The 20,670-nt window shown below is 41.4% G+C and overlaps 1 protein-coding gene across 4 annotated transcripts in view; it reads left to right on the top strand.

The window, feature by feature from the left end:
• rbm27 (RNA binding motif protein 27) overlaps positions 1-14,629 on the top strand; it is a 33,137-nt gene extending 18,508 nt beyond the window's left edge. For 3 of the 4 annotated variants that reach the window (XM_080435895.1, XM_080435898.1, XM_080435896.1), the window contains 7 exons: positions 545-619; positions 1,415-1,585; positions 2,006-2,110; positions 6,261-6,482; positions 8,155-8,238; positions 8,505-8,627; positions 10,923-14,629. In XM_080435895.1, the coding sequence (XP_080292021.1) occupies positions 545-619; positions 1,415-1,585; positions 2,006-2,110; positions 6,261-6,482; positions 8,155-8,238; positions 8,505-8,627; positions 10,923-11,015 (873 nt within the window). In that variant the 3' untranslated portion in view covers positions 11,016-14,629. The remainder of the gene's footprint in view (positions 1-544; positions 620-1,414; positions 1,586-2,005; positions 2,111-6,260; positions 6,483-8,154; positions 8,239-8,504; positions 8,628-10,922) is intronic. The other variant, XM_080435897.1, reaches the window with a different exon arrangement.
• Positions 14,630-20,670: the final 6,041 nt, after the last annotated feature.

Consider the following 20,670-nt stretch of genomic DNA (forward strand, 5'->3'; position numbering starts at 1 on the left):
CCACCCGTGGTAAAAATGTCCACTCATGTTTAGGGTTGAGATCCTTTTAGGATTGTAACGATTCTGGTTCATTAATGATTCCCTGTTAATGGCCCGACTCCTTAACAATTCCTGTAGGGGGTTCCAAATGGACCCTTACAGGTCTGTAACTATGAGAGTGTACAAATGGAACCTTACGGGTCCATTTGGTTCCAAATGTACACTCAGAGTTATGGTGGTCCTTGAAATTACGTTTTTCTTTTAGAACCAACAGTATTGTAATTGTATGGCAGTCAGACATTAAGTCCACATACCGGCTCTGACAGTGTGATAAACCGGTTCCAGAAACGGTTCCAAATGTGATGGAACTGATTCCGCTTCCATCCAAAATCCATCAAAAGTAGGAGGACATTATGCACATATTGCTTATCTACAAGCTTGTGATACGTTGTGAGCTTGTTAGGTAGGCTATTTTCTGTAAAGAGCTTTGGTGATGAGGGGAAAAAAGGAGCTCCACCAACGTTCCGGCCCACATCAGTAAATGTCTGCGTTTTATTTTGTCCAGGAGACGATGAAGCTCCAGCAGGACATGAGGAAGAAGAAACAGGAGATGTTGGAGACCCAGATTGAGTGTCAGAAGGTGAGACAAACGTTTTTGAACCACTTTAACCATTATTTTATACTTTGGCTATTCAAAAATAGCAGATACGATATAGAGATATAGCGTATGCGCTTGTAGATCTGCTATTTTTGAAAAATCATGAACATTTTTGCAAATCATTATATATTTTGAAAGCGAACATTTGTAACTCAAATCTTTTCTTCTGGGGGTCCATGGCACAAAATATTTTGAGATGGGGGTCCGCGGCCAAATAGATATATAATTTTGGGGGTCTTTGACATGAAAAAGTTTCAGAACCACTGATATTATAGCAACATAAATGTTTCAGAAAACTTTTAGGATTTAGAAGACATTTGTAGAATCGGCCTCAGGTCTTAATGGCTTAAAAGTGGTATAGACAACATTCAGCCACTAGATGCTGCACTATTACTCCACATCACAGCACCTCTGTTGCATACGTTTCTTAATTTCCTGAGTCACAGGCAGCACTTCTGTAGTTTGCACCATTGTAACCTAGGGCCGTCCTCCAGGGAAAAATAATAATACCGTCCCCAACAAAAATGGAAGCAACATGGATAATGGCTGCCGCCAGCTTACACTAGAGCTGCCAAAAAATATTCCATATCATATATAATATAAAAAATAAAAGAAGGTTTGACTATAAAAATTAAGGTTCAAATTTAAATAAAAACAATAAAATAGTCAGCCTTGTGAGGCATTGTTATCATTGAATATTTGTTTATAATGGATTAAATCGATTTGTTCGGTCAACTCTTGCACCACTATTTTTGATTCCTCCTCCTTTTCCCGTAGGCGCTGATAAACCGCCTGGAGAAGAACAGGGGGATGAAGCCAGAAGACCGAGCCAACATCATGAAAACCCTCAAGGAGCTGACGGAGAAGATCTCCCAGCTGCAGAACGAGATGAACCCGGCCTCCCATGGGTCCCAGTCCGCCAGCAGCCAGCCCAAGACCAAGACAGACGTGAGTCCCCTGACTCCCCTCACCGCGCACCCACACACGAGCTTTGACTAGGGTTGGGATCCTTTCGGATTGTAGCGATTCTGGTTCCTTAGCGATTACCCCTTAACCGATTCCGGTTCCTCAATGTTGATTCTGGTTTCAGAACAGAGTTTCAGAACCGATCTACAAGCTTGCACGCATTGTGAGCTTGTAGATCAGCTATCTTCGGTGAAGGGATTTGGTGTAGAGGGGAAAAAAGGAGGAGACCCAAGTATAGAGCCCTAGGGTACACCGGTCAAGGAAGTACGGTATATAGGGTTTAAGTGGTCAAGGGTGTGACACAAAGTATATCGTGGATGACGAACAAACCTTGCGAAGTGCCCAGCTTTAGCCAAATTCATCATTCCACGTGTCCCATTCTATTACATAATGTTAATCCAGGCCCAGAAGGAGCTGTTGGATGCTGAGTTGGACTTCCATAAGAAGATGAGCTCTGGAGAGGACACCACAGACCTGAGAAGGAAACTAGGACAGCTGCAGGTGGAGGTAGGGTACACGCCAGTGTTGATGCCATACTGCAATTTCTAAATCTGATGCAAAACCTCAGAAAGCAATATTTTGTTACCACATGGAGAGGGAAACGCACAGTGCCGACCAAATGAAAGTAATTATGGTGTCGTCATTCCCCCATTGGTGGAGAATTGGTGATTTCTGTTGTTGCCGTTGTGTTTGCAAGTGGCACAATGCTAGACGTGCGACTGGCACATGTTTACATTGGTAAACAAACACCAGTGCACAGAAAAGCTGACATTGTACTTAATGTCAGAAAACAAAAAAATGCAGTGTGGCATTTTGGATTTGAAGCTGGCAAAAGAGGGCATAAAATGGATACAAATAACGATTTTGTATGACATTTATCTGACAAACCTGAAAGGCTTCGCTGTGTGGCGTTAGAGTCGATATGTAATGAATGCAGGACCTAGACACAACCAGAAAACAACAGTGTTTCCTTCATGTTCCACTCAGCTAGATCACATGTGTGTGTACCTAGTGTGGAAAAGCAGAATTACTGGTATGATCCACTATTTGGCTAAATATCTAACCATTGTTGTTTTTTAAACCAACCCACCAACACTTTGAGGTATTTTGCTTGCAAAAAAAAAGGTGTTGGCATCTTTGGTTGACACTGTTCCGTAGCATCGCTTGCATGTGGGCTGGCTGGCTGTCCTTTACCTTCGTCATGGAGACTCTGCATTTGGCTGTTCGTAACGCACACACTGTGACAATGTTCTGTAGCTAATGAGACAAATGATGAGTGCTTAGAGTGTGTGTGTGTGTGTGTGTGTGTGTGTGTGTGTGCTCGTGTGTCGCTGTCAGAGCAAGAAAATGCTGCTGGTTTACTTGACTTTTTCTTGAACTTTCCACTTTGTCAAAAAGTAGGTTATAAGGGTTCTGTTTTTCATTAGCCACAAGCCAAAGAAAATAACAATTGAGTTTGATCCTGAGTGGAGGTCCAGGTGTGCAGGGTTTAGTTTTCAGTAACCCATATGACTTTCAAACACTTACGTGATTAACAGAATCTCATGTGTAGTGTTCTACATGGAATGAAGCCCACCCTCTCATTCTCTTGGACCCCAAACACACATACATAAAGCATCAAGCCTGTTAAGACCATTACAGACTGGCAGTGGAGAAGTCACACAAATGTGCCCACGCACACACTCTGAGAGGAAGACAGACTTATTCGTAATCTGACCTTGAGCAAGTAATGCTATACTATCACATCAGTAGATGACTTCTAGCTTTGGGCTGTAAGCAATTGCTTCCAGAAATCTTGTAGCAGTCAGATTAGCCAGATGATGCTAGCAGTGGAGACGAACGGAAGGCAGACCCTAACCCAAACTATCCCTCATCTCAGTCGATTGATTGTCATTTTTATTAACTAAAATACATATACATTAACTAGTATACCGTATATGTACTTATCTCTTAAAAGGGTCAAACAAAATCTTGAGAGCTTATTTCTATCGTGGTCCACTTGCGTTTTAACAACATACTAGAAGGACCCCACAGCATTGACACATGTCTGTGCATAATACAGACAGAATTCTCCCTTTCAGATAGTTACACTATCACCTCTTACAATTTCAGATGCAAAACGGTGATGTCCTTGGCTACATGTTGCATGTCTAAGATGCATTTTACTCCAAAAGGATGCATTAAACTCACTATCAATGTATTGATCATATTTTAACCCGACAAAACAAAAATCTACTGAAGAATCAACACATACACCATCTGTGAGGTTCGAGTCGGAACTTATTAAAGGGGTAGTTCACCCCCAAAATAACTTTTTTTCTATTGATTACTCACCCCATGGAGCCTTGAATTCATGGATTTTTTTTTTGTTTTTGTCGCATTCCTTCCTTTATTATTTGATTATAATAAATTTGTCCCCATTGATTCCGGTAGGAGACACAAATGCATTTGTGTCTCCTACCGGAATCAATGGGGACAAATTTATTAAAATCAAATTATTGGCTTAGGAATGTGACAAAAACTAAAAAAAATCTATGAATTCAAGGCTCCAGGTGGTGAGGAATCAATAGAAAAAAAGTATTATTTTGGGGGTGAACTACCCCTTTAATAATAATTCACTATGCGTGTATATTTTCAAACACTGAAAACTGTTTGCTTCAGGCGTGAGTTTAATGCCATGAATGTGTATGTGTTGGGGTAGGTGTTAAACAAGCCTTCATGAGTCAAAAGATATAAATCACATTCACTTGGATAATTACATTTAATGACCATGTGAAAAGCTCAATGTTTTGACGTGAAAAAGTGCATGTAATTTGTTGTAGTGTAACTGGCTCCACTCTACCTACTGACAATTTGCAATACACAGTAACATGATTAAAAGTTAAATATCTCAAATCTATAAAAGATGAAGCTGCGATGGGAGTAGTGCCAAGACCAAAGCTCCTTCTAAGGCGTGAACAGCGTTTTCCTAGGGAGTTGAAGGCAAGGGGGCGGGGGGCAGGTGGGGAGAGAGAGTCGGCGCACAGAAGTCAAAGCACAGACGGCTGTGTTGTTGACGGACAACGGATGCACGCTTATGAGAAACAACAAAAATAAAACTTGGTGAAACAGTTGCGTGCATTAGTGCAAGATGAGGATAAAGGAAACATTCAGTCTAAATGTCCAGTTTACTAATTCACAACTACTACTACTACTACTTTTGTATTCGCCCCCTTGCCTTCAACTTCCTAGGAAAACGCTGTTCGCTTCTAAGGCAAACACCATGACCGTGGACTCTAACACTCAAAGCAAGACATGCACACGCCAAGAAAATGGCTTGTGTTCGCAAATCCCCATCTGGCATGAGTGCCACCGCCCTCACTCTTCCTGCCCTGCGGGTTTAAATTAGCCCCATTGTTAAATATGCATGCCCCCACCCCATCCAACCCTAGCCTCATTCTGCACATTAAACTGCAGCCACTTAAGGAAGCCCAGAGGATTGTCAGCTAAGGAACCAAATAAAGATACCGCTTGCCAGACTCGATAGAGGCACGCCTCATTAAAGTTTGAGCCGCCACTCTTCATGCCGGGACTCAAGGGGGGGGTTACAATTAGTGTGCGGGGAGAGAGTGGGTGAGGAAGAGATAAAATGGATGGGAGGAGAGGCTGTGAGGTTCTGGCATGATGGAAGATGTCACTTTAAAAATGGAGGAGTGACAGCCATTTGTAAAGAAGGTAAGGGAAGGAGGGAGGAAGTGTTGGGTATTTTTAGATTTTACCACGTGCCAAATACGTATTTTCATTTTGCTGTAAAAAAGATAAATAATAATAATTTGATTACTTATCTTTAGATCATTGGATCAACATTCTAGGTGATACAATTGTGCTTGGGTGAATACAGTAATTCAGCTTCACGTGCGCACCTAGTCCCCTTGGTCTTTTTTAAGGAGAGTGGGGACTAGTATTTTTTCTTTATTGAGATAGCACTGTCTCCCTGAAGCTGAGGGAGACGATGTCGGAGAGATAGACAGGGAAGCTGAGAGGGAGACGGTGTAGAAAAGACAGACCGTAGGGAATCTGAGAGGAAGAGTTTGGGAGAGAGACTGTAGAGACACAGTGTATGAGTGGCAGACGGTAGGAAAGTTGAGAGAGAGACAGTGTAGCAGGAAAGCTGAGAGGGAGTTGGCATTGACGAGACACCGGAGAGAAGGATCTGTCGAACTGTGGAGAGCATTTTAACCGACACTGGCAAGCCACTTTAGTGTGATAAATAGATTGTGATGACCATTCCTACCACACTGGCCAACACACCATTATCTAAAGCTCAGATTCCATTTTATGAATATGGGTTCATGTTTATTTAGCTTATTGCCAGTGAGGCTAAAACAACACTGTCAGTCCAAAGACAATGCCGGCTGGCTGGTGCATAGTTTAACACATCTGTCTCAAATAATGTGTGTGTGTGTGTGTGTGTGTGTGTGTTTGTGTGTGCGTGCGCACACGCAAATATGCGGATGCTTTCATGCTTGTGTGCAAGAATGAAGCATGTGTGAAGCAAGTGAATCTAAAACCTAAATAAACAAGTCAATTCATGTCTTCATTTATCAATGAACGACAGCATTTCCCCGGGACTCGGTCCACAAGTGTACTTTGATGACTTTTTAACTTCCTCTTCCAGGCGACGTGGCTGGGTCTGATCCGACCTCCTGGGGGTCGGGGACGGGGCAGAGGGAGGATGGCCTTGGATCCCGGTTCTGTGCACATGGGCCACAGCAGGGGACGGAGCAGGGACATGATGTCCCGGGGCGGGAACCGCATGTCGGTGGACCACCGAACCCGGGCCCTGGCCATCCTGGGGGTCACCCAAGAAGAGAAAGAGGAATTGATGCCGCACTTTGTGGTAAGTACAGGAAATGACCTTACATTCACAAAAGCGTTCAAGAGCGCCAATACCTGTCATCGAAAAAGAGTTAGTCAGTACTTTAAGGGTTAGGGTTAGGGTTAGATTTCATAGTTTTTCTTTTTCTTTTTTTACCTGATGTTGAGTCGTAAGCCATTGTTTGAGCTAAGCTATTTGTGCAAATAACACGACGGTCATTCGAACATTGCGCTTGTGAATAAATGCTCTGTGTGTGTGCGCTATGGACATGATATCCAAAGCGCTCCCCCCCGGGTTTCAGCAGGCTGTCAGGAATTAAACCATTATGATAGGTTTAATGATTGTAAACTACGTATTGCAATCATGCAATGTTGTGTTACTTTATCCGAATAAAATAATAACATTAACACATTCCATGCCAGTCGCGTAGATCTACGCAAACCTAATTAAAGCCGCAGCATGCCGATCGCGTAGATCTACGCGAAGTGGTCTTTTGTGGTTTAATAGACAATCGTGCTGTTTTCTGTACCATCCTTGATTTTTTCCTCTTCCCTTTCCGCTTTTGACGCATCCTTGAAGAAAATATCCATAACCCGTTTCCGGTTCCGGGTTTATCTTGAATTAACTGTTTTTTCCTGGTTTTGGCCAGACATCATGGTTTTACCACGGTATAAAAAACGAACGGAGAGCTCCGATTATATTTTCGTTTCTCTGGACGACGATCAGTTATCCTCTTTGTGTTTACCAACGATCTGAAACCCGATCATAAGCTAAGCTAAGATGGCCGGCGGGGAGGGGGGTGAAAGCACAGCGCAGCCAAACGGATATGACTTCTGCAGCTGTGTTGGGCTGTGGAGAGAGAGACCGGGGAGAGACGGAGAAAAACCGTAACCCTTAAGGGCTGGTCGATCTGTCCTGTTTGTTTATAAACAGCATCCGACCGCGGATTGTAATGGATATAAAATGTTTGTGACCGGTTGAAAAAGGTTATTAAACACACAACCCTGGCACTGGGTGAGTACATTAAGTGGCATTACTCTGGCAGGGAATGTGTTAATAATAGGCTTAAATGATGAAATAGCCTAAGCATTTTGTCAATCGGCCACTGTGGCCGGTGATGTTTATAATTAAATATTTTATCGGTCAATGGCCGATAAATACCGGCTAACGGAAACCCTGGCTCCCCCGCTCATAAAACGTTTTGTATGGACACGGCTCCAAAACCAAAGTCCTCTATAACTTAAGCGCTGTCTGTACTGCTGCTGTTCTTCTCTGTGTGGCATTGTGTACAAGCGTGGTTACTCGACTAAGTCCACCCACCGACTGGGACCGTGACAGAGCAGATCCCGTAGCCCATGGTTCAGTAACCGTGACAAGATGCCGTAGCCACACATGCCCAAACACAGCAGAATTCACAAAAACGCTAATAAAGAGCTTAAATTTGGGGAAGGTTTGTGGCTGTCTTCACATGCTAATGGTCAATGCCCTTGTGGTTCTCAAACGTTTAAATTTCAAGGACCTCCATAACTCTTGAGAGTGTACACTCAATTTGTACACTCTCAAGAGTGTTACAGGCCTGTAAGTGTCTTATTTAGAACCCCCTCAAGGAACCCTGAGGGTCCCTTGACCCCATTGTTTTCAGCCTAAAATCAAGCACTTCACGCCTCGTTCATCGTTTGTTTTTCTGTCCCAGAAATTTGGCGAGATCGAGGATCTGCGTGACCAGGACGCCACCAGTGTGGTGATGACCTTTAAGACACGAAGCGAAGCAGAGAATGTAAGTCACACAGAATGGAACATCACTCCCTCTCTCACATAATCTCTCTTAACAGCAAATAAGTTCTAAGAATTTTAATTTGTTTGCTTGCTTGTATAAACATATTTGGCCATTACCATTTACATTTGAATGTACTGTTGCATACATCAGCCAACAAGCTTGGTGGGCACAGATTATCAGATCAGATAGTCCAATAGCTTTTATGCTGTTCAATATTTCCCATTGTTTTCAGCCACAGCCTAATCACACACTTCTTGCTTCTTTAGGCAGCAAACCAAGGGGCCAAGTTCAAAGGTCGCGTGTTGCAGATATCCTGGTACAAGCCCAAGATGCCATCCGTCTCAGCTGAGCCAGAGGAAGAAGAGGGTGCGAAGGAGGAAGACAACACGGTACGACACTCTTCATCACTTTCACCACATAAGCCCTATATTATTGCGTATGACAAATGAAATAGTGAAAATGGCTGATCTACACGCTCACAACGCATCATGATGTGATACTTTTTGAGCTTGTGGATCAGTTATTTTCACTATTTCTGAATGACATATAATCACATGCCCAAAATAGGGATGCCAGTTTGAAAGAGGTTAAAACATTTCGGAACAAGGTTTTACTATGCTGCTGTCTTAGTAGAATATGCAGCTCAATATAATGCACACTACCTAGGAGAGTATACATGGATTAAAGTTCTCAGTTGCCACGACCGATTTCAGTCATTTGGATTCCATAGAAGTCAGCATGTCTTCTATGGAAGCGTGTCACTCACCGCAAATAGGCTATCTACAAGCTTACAACGTGTCACTGACAGCCTTTTTTTGGTTATTCGTTATTTCAAGATTAAAGACTATTTGAAGTGGTCAAACTAGCAATAGAATACAATCTGCCAGAAAGCCCTAATGATCTCGGATATTTCGTAAAAGCAAAGGTTAAAACCTCAATATGCATTTTCTTCAACTGGCCGGCTGTATGGCTACCAAAACATAATCATTTTCATACTAGGCCCTGTTGCCTAGCCCTAGTGTGTGTGTGGGGGGGGGGGGGTCCTTTCACAAAAATGTTTCAGTCGTGAGATTTTATTTAGCTTTAATCCATGAGTATACAATTATCTATGAATTAAGACTCAAAGTTGGGCTAGGAATTTACGACGATTGCTGCCCTACTCGCCAGATTGAATATACATATGATTTGGTGCGATGTTAGAAATGAGAAAAAGGTCCCTGAAATCAGAGGGGGTTGGGGGCAGAAATTGACCCCAATATTTTATATTGTGGTTTTTCCCCAAATTGTCTTAGATGGCACTAGATTTGAGACGGTAATGCAAAATTTGCCCGGCAAAAGAAAATGTTGCTGCCTTGGAGAGTACAGTAAAACGTGCCTGCAGAGAGCGGTGTTGTAAAGTTAGTTTTTGGGGCATTTGTATTCTTTATTTCACATAGGTCTGTGTAGAGAGACATATAAAACCAAGGGCAGAGAGAAGGGAGAGACATGCGAGACAAGTCGGGGGTTCTGAATCAAACACGGGTCCTCACACATGTGCCTACCAGGGATAGACGATTATCTCGAGCATTAGTCCATTCACAAGTGTTATACCATGTAGCTCAGAAAATCCACGTGCAGGACCATGGGCCTTGCATTGGATGTAGCTCTGTTCACTTCAGGTGCCCTGAACTAAAGATCCAAATCAATTTAATCCATGATGTTCAGTGTGTCCCCCCCCCCCCCCCCCCAAAAAAAAAAACATGACGCAAAGCCCACACACTCCTGCAACACAACACCAGCAGCAGAGTGAATAAATGGTATTGCGTTGCAAAAGCAGCATGTGGGATTTCCTTTACGTTTGATCTCAGATGCTTCACTCAATACACTTGAACCATTCACAATATTCTTACCTTCTTACCGTAGTGTTTTCAAATCTGAGAATCAGTGTCTTCTCCTGTTTTTCATTAATCTATGGATTCGACATTACTCCTCTATACCACCCGGTGTGGGTAAAATGTGCGAGGATGTATTGCCTAACGAGTGAATAAACAGACGTCTGAAGTATCAAGACAATGTAAATCCCACCAAATGTATGGTAATATTGAACGTGTCGCTCAAAATACGAGAAGGGGCCCACTTGAGAAGGGGAGATATTGCACTTTGAGGTCCAGGCAATACCACTTGCCAACCAGCAGTGTTGGTACCCGAACACAGGGTCTGCATTCCTCAATAGAAGAGCTGAGAGACCACCTCCAACCACTGCAGTTATGCTAGTTATAATGTATTAACATACTTTACCGTACAAATTGGTTAAAATAATGTTTATTTATTCAAAAAGTCCTTGAATGCAGCCTTAAAGGATAAATCTGCCCTGTTTTCTTCTTACTGTAACTGTGTTGCCATCCTGAATGGTTATGATTCATTGTAGAGCTTCACATGCCTGACTTGGCAGAGTTGCATTCATAAAATAGTTGGTCTACAAGCTCACAACACGTTACATCGCAACGCATTGTAAGCTTGTAGATAGGCTATTTGCATTGTGCGACTGAGTATAAACAGGGCCTTAGTCAGTATGGGGGCAAGACCTAGGAAAATGAGGCCCACATTGAAAAAGCAGATTTGTCATTCAAGCTCTGATAAGAAATACATTCGTTTTTTGGTCGTTTCTGGGTCCCATTGGGTACTAATTTCTCTCCATCCCACAGGAGGAGAGTAGCTCTTATTTGCCTGAAGAGGAAGAAGAGGAGGAAGACGAGGATGAAGAAGACGACTACGAGAGCCGGTCATGGAGACGATGAAGGCAAAGCCAAACCACAAACCCCTTATTCTACTCACAGATGGCCGGTTCTCTTCTTTTCGTCCTGAGTTGCTGCGACTTGAATTCACCTTTTTACTCCTTTTCCAGTGTTTTGAGACTTGAGGCTTCTAATGAAAATGACTAATGTCTTGACTTGAGTTATTTGTGTAAAGAAACCTGGAGGGCAAAGCTTTTTTTTTTTGTATCCCTTGACTTGACGGAAGGCATATTTAAAACGTCTCACTTTTGCTGAGAATTATTAAGTGTTAAGTTGTACTTATAAATAGAAAACAAAAATCTATATGTCTGTAAGTTTCAGTGTGGTTTAAGCAGATGATATCAGTAATGCACAACATTTGTGTCTACTGTGAATAGGTATTTTTATACATATTTAAGCTATCCTCTATCGTTCCCAGTTTTGTCCCTAACTCGGGGACAGCGATCTTAAATAGGACCCCCCTCCCCCCACCCAACTACCTAAAGTTACTGTGCCGTCCCTGTACCGCTGTAGTGAGGTATGATCATCCACTATCTAGTGCTAAGAGTTTATGAACTGAAAGTGTGCATTCATGAAGCATCCAAACATACATTACTACCAGCCCACGTGCAAATGAGTACAGGCAATCTCACCCTATTCACATGGCAGCCATGCTGAGCAAAATGGCTGCCATGTGAATACGGTACCAGTATGGGGTGTTGACACTGTATCACAACTGCATGTATGTCTTTTGCCCCCGAAAATGTCACAAACCACGGCCTCCTCACTGAGTTTTCGCATCACTTGACAGCCAGGCAGGTGCGAGCAGTCGCGTGAGCGAGTGCCTGCTCCGAGCACCCGATGGCCTCGCACGTTGACAAGCGTGCCATCTGAGTTGGCAAGCTATGGTGGACAGAACAGCTTAGCGGGCTTGCTAGCTACATAATGTAAACGGACTGGTTACAAACAGGCGCACGTCCCTTCCACCCAGCCAAAGTGAGGACAGCGTAGCCTGTGAATACAGTGGGGGTCGTTTTCTGGTGCAAAAGGCATACACACATCACATCTTTAGCACAGGTACAGAGCAGTCATTGTGCAAAGGTTCGAGAGACAAACCCCAAACAATGTTTACAAATGGCATCCCCTCTTGATTGTTTTTGTTTTGTTTTTCCTGACTTGACGTCTGGTGCCACTTTCTGTACATATTAGCCTAAATAATTACGTGGGTGTTCCACATTTTTCTAGTGTGACCGTTTTTGAGTTCTTAAATAGGCTCTGTGCATAACTGTAGTCCCGGGTTTCCCGAGGGTGGCATACCGTTTCATGTTCCAGTTGATTTTCCCATCACTTTGTTTGATTGGCTCGGCAGCAATCAATCAAATGAGCCAATCAATTGAAGCTATGGGAAAATGAGCTGGAACAGGAAACTGGGTATACCACCTTCTGGAAACCCGGGACTACAGTTGGGCACACAGCCCATTCCCCAGTCCATGTCCTGGCCGTCCAAGAGGCCTGTCAGGACGAGGATCATGTCACCCATGTCAAACATTTCTGACATCTATAGATGGGTGTTTGAATGTAATATTGAACATTTGATTTTAATATATAATTTCCTTCTCGCCTTACATAATCAGCTCGAGGCTGGATTTTTACAAGAATTTGTGATTTACTTTTGTAAATTTTGTAAATGTTTGAAAGAGAAATTACTGTTGATACTTTTTTTTTTTTACTTTGTCTTTCATTTCTTAGTTGTTTTGAGTGAGTGGGGTTTTGTCAGGGGGGCAAAGAGTCGTGTAGCAGTGTGGTTTTAGTGCTAAACCAGCCCATGTACTTTGTAACGTCACCCAACAGTCATTTTCTGTGAACATTCACGACTTCACTGAGCAGTTGAATATTGGTTTCTCAAAGGGCATCGTGATTCACGCACAGTGCTGCAGAGTTGGTAGATTAAAAGTTAGCAAGACGGCGCCCTTAGCGACAAGCTTTTCAGAAAGTGCCCCTTTTCATGACAAAAGCTATATTTTGTATTTTGTCTTGCGTATACTGTATTTAGTAATCCTCGGGTGGGAGAAATTCTTAATCTCTAACACGGTAGACCCATATGACAAGTTAATACTTTTCTGTCTAGATGTGTTTTGTTTTGTGAGAGTGTTGTGTTGACAATATTATGTTATTATACAACCTATCATCTGCTACTAGAGCCAGTAGCCAGGCTATCCCAAGTCACAATACCAAAATATGATATATATTACTGCTTATGTCAACAAGGCATTGAACCCAACCTTCTCCTGTTCTACACATACATAGGTAGAAAAGATGACCCTGTTTTCAGCCTGTGTGGAAACCTAGTCATCGTTGCCTCAGAGAAACACATTTTGTTGTTGTGGAGGTAGAAGTTAACAGCTAACTCGAGAGCACTTTCTATTTCATTTGTGAATGTACAGTGGTACACTACCATTCACCTTTAGTTCTACGTAAAGGTGTAGAACTTCCTGACAATACATTTAGTTTTTCTTTTTTCCTGCATTTATCTCCATCGTTCCTCTTAGAGATGTGCCGTTTGCTCTAATGTTTGTGTTACATATCTCACAGAATGCAGTCTGGTATCTCAAGGCCTTCGCCAGTGACCGAATCACCTTGTATTACTAAGTAATACTTTAGTTTACTCCATCAATTAATTCCAATGATGGGGGTGCATGCTTTAGTTTTTTTTTTCTTTTACATGGGTTACTTTTTCCCATCTGTATGTTTGTAATATGATTGTCAATGTTGATTAACTCTGCTTTGAAACCTACAGGTGGCAGATTTCAAGGCCCTCTTAAAATAACATGCATTAGGTCTAAGCGAGATACCACACCATCTGCCAGAGCTACAATAACAATAAACTTATTTTAAACAGTGTGGAGCTGTAATTATGTTAAACTTTAGATCACGTTTTTAGATTTACAAAAGCAGCTCCAAGGCGCACAAGATTATCTGTTTTCAGTTTGCAGGAATCGGCTATCCTTTTCTATTTTTAGAAAACTTTTTTTTTAGAGCATTGATTGATAAATGCTTGAAATAGTTTGGTTAGGTCACTGGCGGTAGCCTTTATATAAGGAATTATCTACTGTCAGGCTTCTTGTGTAAATGAAGTTTCAGAAAGGATGTCCGTCTCTCTCTCCCCCCTAATGCCTAGTTAATGCTCCTTCATAATGGTGGTGTTGCAGTCGCGCACCGAAAATAGTCGATCTGCATGATGCAACACCGTTGTACTCCGAAGTGTAGATCTGGCTTATCTTTTTGTACTATACTGTATGCTACTACGACACAACTGTAAAAATGTAAAACATTTATTGGATAATAGTTTTGGATTTGTTACTGTTTATATTTGCAGGATGTGGATGTATTTTCTTGATTTATTCTGTTTGTAAAAAAAAAAAGGATTTCTAATTTACTAGCATGTCTGCTTTTGCCAATAAAGATGAAGGAATGGGCTGTGTGGAGGGCGATCAAGAAAAGAAAAACACCAACGATTCATATGAATTGGAAATTCAAAACATCTATATTTTTAAAATATCTGATTTAAAAGATAAAAAAAGAAAAAAAGAAAAAAAAATGATTGCTCAACATTGGTGGGGGAAAAAGAGAAACCATTCCGCAATATTACCTTAAAATCTTGTGTGGTCTCCTTTCTTTGGTTCCTACTTCCTACCCGTTGACATCACAACGTCCAGATTTAAAGGTAGGGTATTAGTGATATTTTTTTGGTTTAAAAAAAAACTTTTTGTTAAAAGGTTAAATCACTATATTCTGATGGTAATCATTGTTATAAGAGTGTTTAGTAACAGGGGTCTCCCCTTCTCTAGCTCTTTAATAAACACAATACATTTTCAGTGTGGTACACTCAGTGGTGAGGTCCATGAAAGTAGCCTTTGAGGACATCGGTGTTGACCACAACAGTCGTTAGATCAGCAGTCATTGCACAGGATGACAGGGACGTACCATAGGAAGCACCATAGATGACAGGGAGGCACCATAGGAAGCACCATAGATGACAGGGAGGCACCATAGGAAGCACCATAAATGACAGGGAGGCAACATTGGAAGCACCATATATGACAGGGAAGTACCATTGGAAGCACCATAGATGACAGGGAAGTACCATTGGAAGCACCATAGATAACGGGGACGCACCATAGGAAGCACCGTAGGAAGCACCATAGAAGACAGGGAAGCACCACAGGTAGCACCATGTTTATAAGACATTCCATTTCATATTCTTAAAGTATAAAAACAAAATACGAATACTTAAGTAAAGTACAGATACTCAAAATATTTCACTACACTACAGTGCTTAAGTAAATGTACTTTGTTACCGTCCACCACAGATTTTTTTTATCATATCAGAAAATGTTATATGTGAACATGTAGGCCTAGTGGCCTAAATGTAGTAGGATGGCATGGACACTTTTTATAGGGAAGATTCTATTCTATTGCTGATTTATGTGTCAGAAGAACATGATTCTATGTCCTCAGACTCACTAATTCTAAATAGGCCCGACAGCGCAGTAGAAGTAGAACCAACAATGTCTGTCTGGTAGACCTATGATAATGTGGCTTCGGTGACTCCGACATATTCAAATGTTGAATAATGCATGGCCATTTCTTACTTTAAGAAGGCAAGTGAAACCACTCACAACCTGTTTTAACGCAAGAACTGTCGCCTTCCCCCGGGGGAGGCCTTGTCAAACCTATACCTGCCCCTGGCCCCTGATGGGGTATAGGGGCTGGGGTGGGGGGGGTGTACAGTAGTGGTGTCAAGTAACTAAGTACATGTACTCAAGTACTGTACTTAAGTACAATTTTGAGATATTTTGACTTTACTGGAGTATTTCCAATTTTCTGTATTTTTACTTCTACTCCACTACATCTCGGATCCAAATATTGTACTTTTACTCCACTACAATTATTTGAAAACTTTATTTAGGCTACTAGTTACTTTGTAGATTTTGATTATTATTACAAAACATACATTACCCACTTCAGCCCTATATATGATTTCAAAGAAAAAATCTCAAGCATGCATGTCCACAGTAAGGGTGGAATTTTAAAATTGTGAATCAAGTTTATAGGTTAAAGTATGAAGGAACAGCTAGGTGCCAAAGTTTTCAGATATAAGTTTTAACAGTTCAATATCTCAAAAACTACAAAACATTTCAAAGTAAAAAGTTCAAGCATGTGTGTCCACAGTAAGTTGAATTATAAAAAGTGTGAATGGAGTTTCAAGGTGAAAGTTTTTTTAGGTGCCAAAATCCTCCATTGACCTCCATCATACATTTCTGAACTTGTAAAGGAGTATATTTCTTAAACTATAAAACATTTCAAAGATTCATTTTCAGTGAAACATGTCCACAGTAAGATGAACATTTTAAAGTATGAATGGGGTTACTAGGTGTAAGTATGTAGGATTAGTAGCCTGCCAAAGTTTGTACTTGTTTCCCTTTAAATGTCCATTGCTGCATTGACAATGCATTGGGCGCTTAAAGTTAAATATCTCCAAAACTACAAAAGGCCATTTGAAAATAGCCGATGTGACGCATTGTGAGCTTGTAGATCTGCTATTTTCAAAAGATGTTTATACATTTGAAAACTTAAAATGGGACATTCTGCATAATGAGTACTTTTACTTTTGGTACTTTAATTACATTTTGATGCCAATACTTTTGTACTTTTACTCAAGTACATTTTGAATTCCATACTTTTACTTGTAACGGAGTGCTTCTATATTGCAGTATTGATACTTTAACTTAAGTAAAGAATTTGAGTACTTTTTTCCACCACTGGTGAAGCCTGTGTACACAATAAAATCCTGTTAATTTAACACTCGCTGAGTTAAATGGACACTAAAAGGCAGTGGTTCTCAAACTTGTTTTTGTGTTCAAGTTCAAGCAGGGCCCCCATAACTCTGAGAGTGTGCAGATAGTACCGGACCAGAGTGTACCATTTGTACACTCTCAGAGTTACAGATCTGTACTAAGGGTCCATTTAATTGGAATCCCCCCCCTCAAAGGGACCCTGAGGATCCCTGCATGGACCCCACTTTGAGAAGGATCTCACTGTGCAGTCTATCATGTCTGCAGGGCCAGGCGAGGAAGCAAAGGGTGCTGCAGTGCTGTCACATTTCCCAACAAGCGAATCCATAAAACATGTCTGATGCGATCTTCAGGGCGCGAATGCACACAGATGACAAGTCGTAAACATTCCACAATGACCACTGAATTATGAATGGGCCGAGCTAGTTATTAAGAGAGAAAAAAGAAAAAGAAAAAAAAACAAAGAAAGATGTGTTGAGAGTGAGAAGGGGACTTCATGTGTTATTTAGGGAAACATTCGTTTTTTAGATCAAGAGTAAATTTACCATGCGTAAATAAACCAAAAGTGACATTCACATCTGGTAGGCCTACTGTATGTGGACATATTTATCCTGAAGATGACCTAGCCTATATGATGGGGTGTGTGTGTGTGTGTGTGTGTGTGTGTGTGTGTGTGTGTGTGTGTGTGTGTGTGTGTGTATATATATATATATATATATATATATATATATATATATATATAGGCTATATACACACACACATACACACACACACACACACACACACACACACACACACACACACACACACACACACACACACACACACACACACACACACAGGCTATAGCCTAGTTAGTAAACCAGTAGATCATATCCAGGTGTGGTGTGTGTGAGTAGCCTATAGTTGCGAGGTGAGAAAAGATGGGTGAGTGTTTTTAATCTGTATAATGAATAAGAACATGCCAACGTGGTAATGGATGCCTGCCACCGCACTGCTGAATTATTGACGGTCTGAGGGAACCGGAGAGTCGGCACCGAGGATCGGATGGAACCTCTGTGTCATCATTGGTCCCTCTCCGGCCACCATGGGCTCTTCTTTCTGCTGGAGGAGTTACTGTTTGTATAGTGACCCGATGGATGGATGGATGGATGGTCCTGGATGATAGCTTACAGGAGAGGCTGTAGAGTAGTGGTGGAAAAAGTAGTCTACTCACATTTTTTTTTACTTTAAGTAAAAGTATCAATACTGCAATGTATCTATCTGCTATTTTCAAATGGTCGACATGCATATAGGGCTGAAGTGGTTAATGTTTTTTAATAATAATCCAAATCTGCAAAGTAACTAGTAACTAAAGTTTTCAAATAATTGTAGTGGAGTAAAAAGTACAATATTTGCCTCTGAGATGTAATGGAGTAGAAGTAAAAGTACTGAAAATTGGAAACACTCCTGTAAAGTAAAGAATACCTCAACATTGTAGGACTACTTAAGTACAGTACTTGAGTATATGTACATATAGTTACTTTGCACCGCTGTTAAGTAGGCTGCTAAATGAGGCCTATAGAACTGGAGGACAGACAGACACACAATTGAAAAGCTGCGGAGAGGCCGTCCAATTAGTGTAAAGTGGTGGCAGCCTATATTCCATCAGAGTAGCCTTTAGCCCCAGACGAGGAGTGTAAAATAGAAAAGACTTGCAAAGATTCAAACAAAACAGTTATTTTTTAAATTTGTATTTAATAGAAGCCTGTCCAAAATTGACCTGAGTTGAAACGCATGGTGTAAAAGCAAGGTTTTTAATGTAGCCTAATCAAATTATTTAAAGCTGCAATCCAGAACTTATTTCAATGATTTAAACGTTATATTTTCACCAATCTATAGAATATGTATGTAGCTCTAGACCTTTGACAACATCTGCAGTGGTTTTTGAGGTGGTCTCCCTATGCCTATAGGCTACTCTTCCATTGAGAAATGTAGACCCTGGTGTCGGATATAGAGCACCTATTAGTTGGCAAGTAAACTCCTAAGCATACTCCCACATATACGTAAAGGCATTCCCGCACACAATAGTCCCATTATGCAATATTAAAGAAACGTAGGACCTTGAACCTTGTCAGATTGGTCCCATGGAGACCAGAAAAATTATTAAATGTTTACACACATAGCCCTACAAACGTGTGTCTTTGATCTAATGTGAGGTGCTCCTGCTAATCCCATAGCTGCAGGCACAAACTAATTTCACCCACTGTTTTTACCTGTGATGTGACAATAAAGTTGATTCTGATACTGTGATTGGATTGTCACAGCAGACGTCATTTCTGAAGAGGGCACGCACGCACGCACGCACACACGCATGCATGCAGGCACGCACACGCACACGCACACGCGCGCCCGCACACACACACACACACACACACACACACACACACACACACACACACACACACACACACACACACACGCGCGCGCGCGCGCGCGCTCACACACAAAAAGACCAACCAACCTCCAGGATATGGGATACATGTACTGTATATAACAGACGCTGTCCGAGGTGCTGAAGGGAAACAAACAACATGTTGGCCTTGTTGCATAGAAACCATTCAACGTGCTATTATGATTGTTCCTCCCTCGTGTGTGTATTAAACCAACTCTACAATTATTTCAAAGAAAAGGTGACTTTCGACACACACAAATGACTCATAGGATATTTGAATATTTCCATTAGGCGTTGCATGTAGATTACAAATAGAGCACGGGCTGTTATAAATGTTCTTTCTTTCTTTCTTTCTTTCTTTCTTACTTTCTTTCTTTCTTTCTTTCTTTCTTTCTTTCTTGCTTTCTTTCTTTCTTTCTTTCTTTCGTTGTCTTACCTACAAAAGATTAGTTCATTAGCTACATCGAACACATTTGCATTGTGGTGGAAAAGGAAATGTTGAATAATGTGTATTTTCCCAGGCGAATAAATAAATAAACGAAAGGAGTAATAGACCTCCTAGACACTTCCACGTCCAATGTTCATTTCCAGCAAATGTACTGTAGTCTGGGGTCCATTTTTGCATTCTCAGACTTAAATTGTCAGAAAGAATATTTCAGTATATATGAAATTCTGTATACTTTTTTTTAACTTGAAACAGCTCAGGTCACAATCATCTCTTGCCCAAGTAAAAAACACTAGCAACACTAACCGTTCATCTATAAGATTTTTGTCTCGGCCAGACCGAAGGCATGGCAGAGACCAGAGCAGAACCTCTGCCCCATGGCCTGTTATAGCGATGAAGAAATGTCACTTAAATGTTTTCAAATAAGCCTCATGGTGGCGCTATAACAGGCCAATTCGTGTTTTTACCTATAACTGCACTGATCTGCGTGAAACTTTGCACGCACACTCGCTAGAGGCCAAGGAAAAACCTATGCCCTGCATATTTCACATTTACCTTTTATAGCGCCACCAGGAGGCCGACTTTTGTAAAACACATTTTTTATATTACCCCTTCAGATTTTGTCTGAAAATTACACAAATCGGTACACTCATGTGATCAACACGGATATTTTTCATATTACATCCTGATTGGCTAACATTGGCTTCCAAAGTTTGCAGGATTGGTCCGTTTTGAACAAAATGCCCCAAATCATGAACACAGCCTGGGAGTTCCGTGTTTTTGCTTTTGCATGCACATTTTTACTAGGCCGAGGAAGAAATTCCACCCTTTTTACATTGGCCTGTTATAGCGCCACCAGCAGGTCGTTTTGGCAAAACACTTTTTTGGAACAAAATGCCTAAGAAATAGCACCCTTTTCACATTGGCCATTATAGTGCCACCAGG

The sequence above is a fragment of the Gymnoscopelus braueri genome (assembly GCF_963280865.1).
Source record: "Gymnoscopelus braueri genome assembly, chromosome: 8".
NCBI lineage: Eukaryota > Metazoa > Chordata > Actinopteri > Myctophiformes > Myctophidae > Gymnoscopelus > Gymnoscopelus braueri.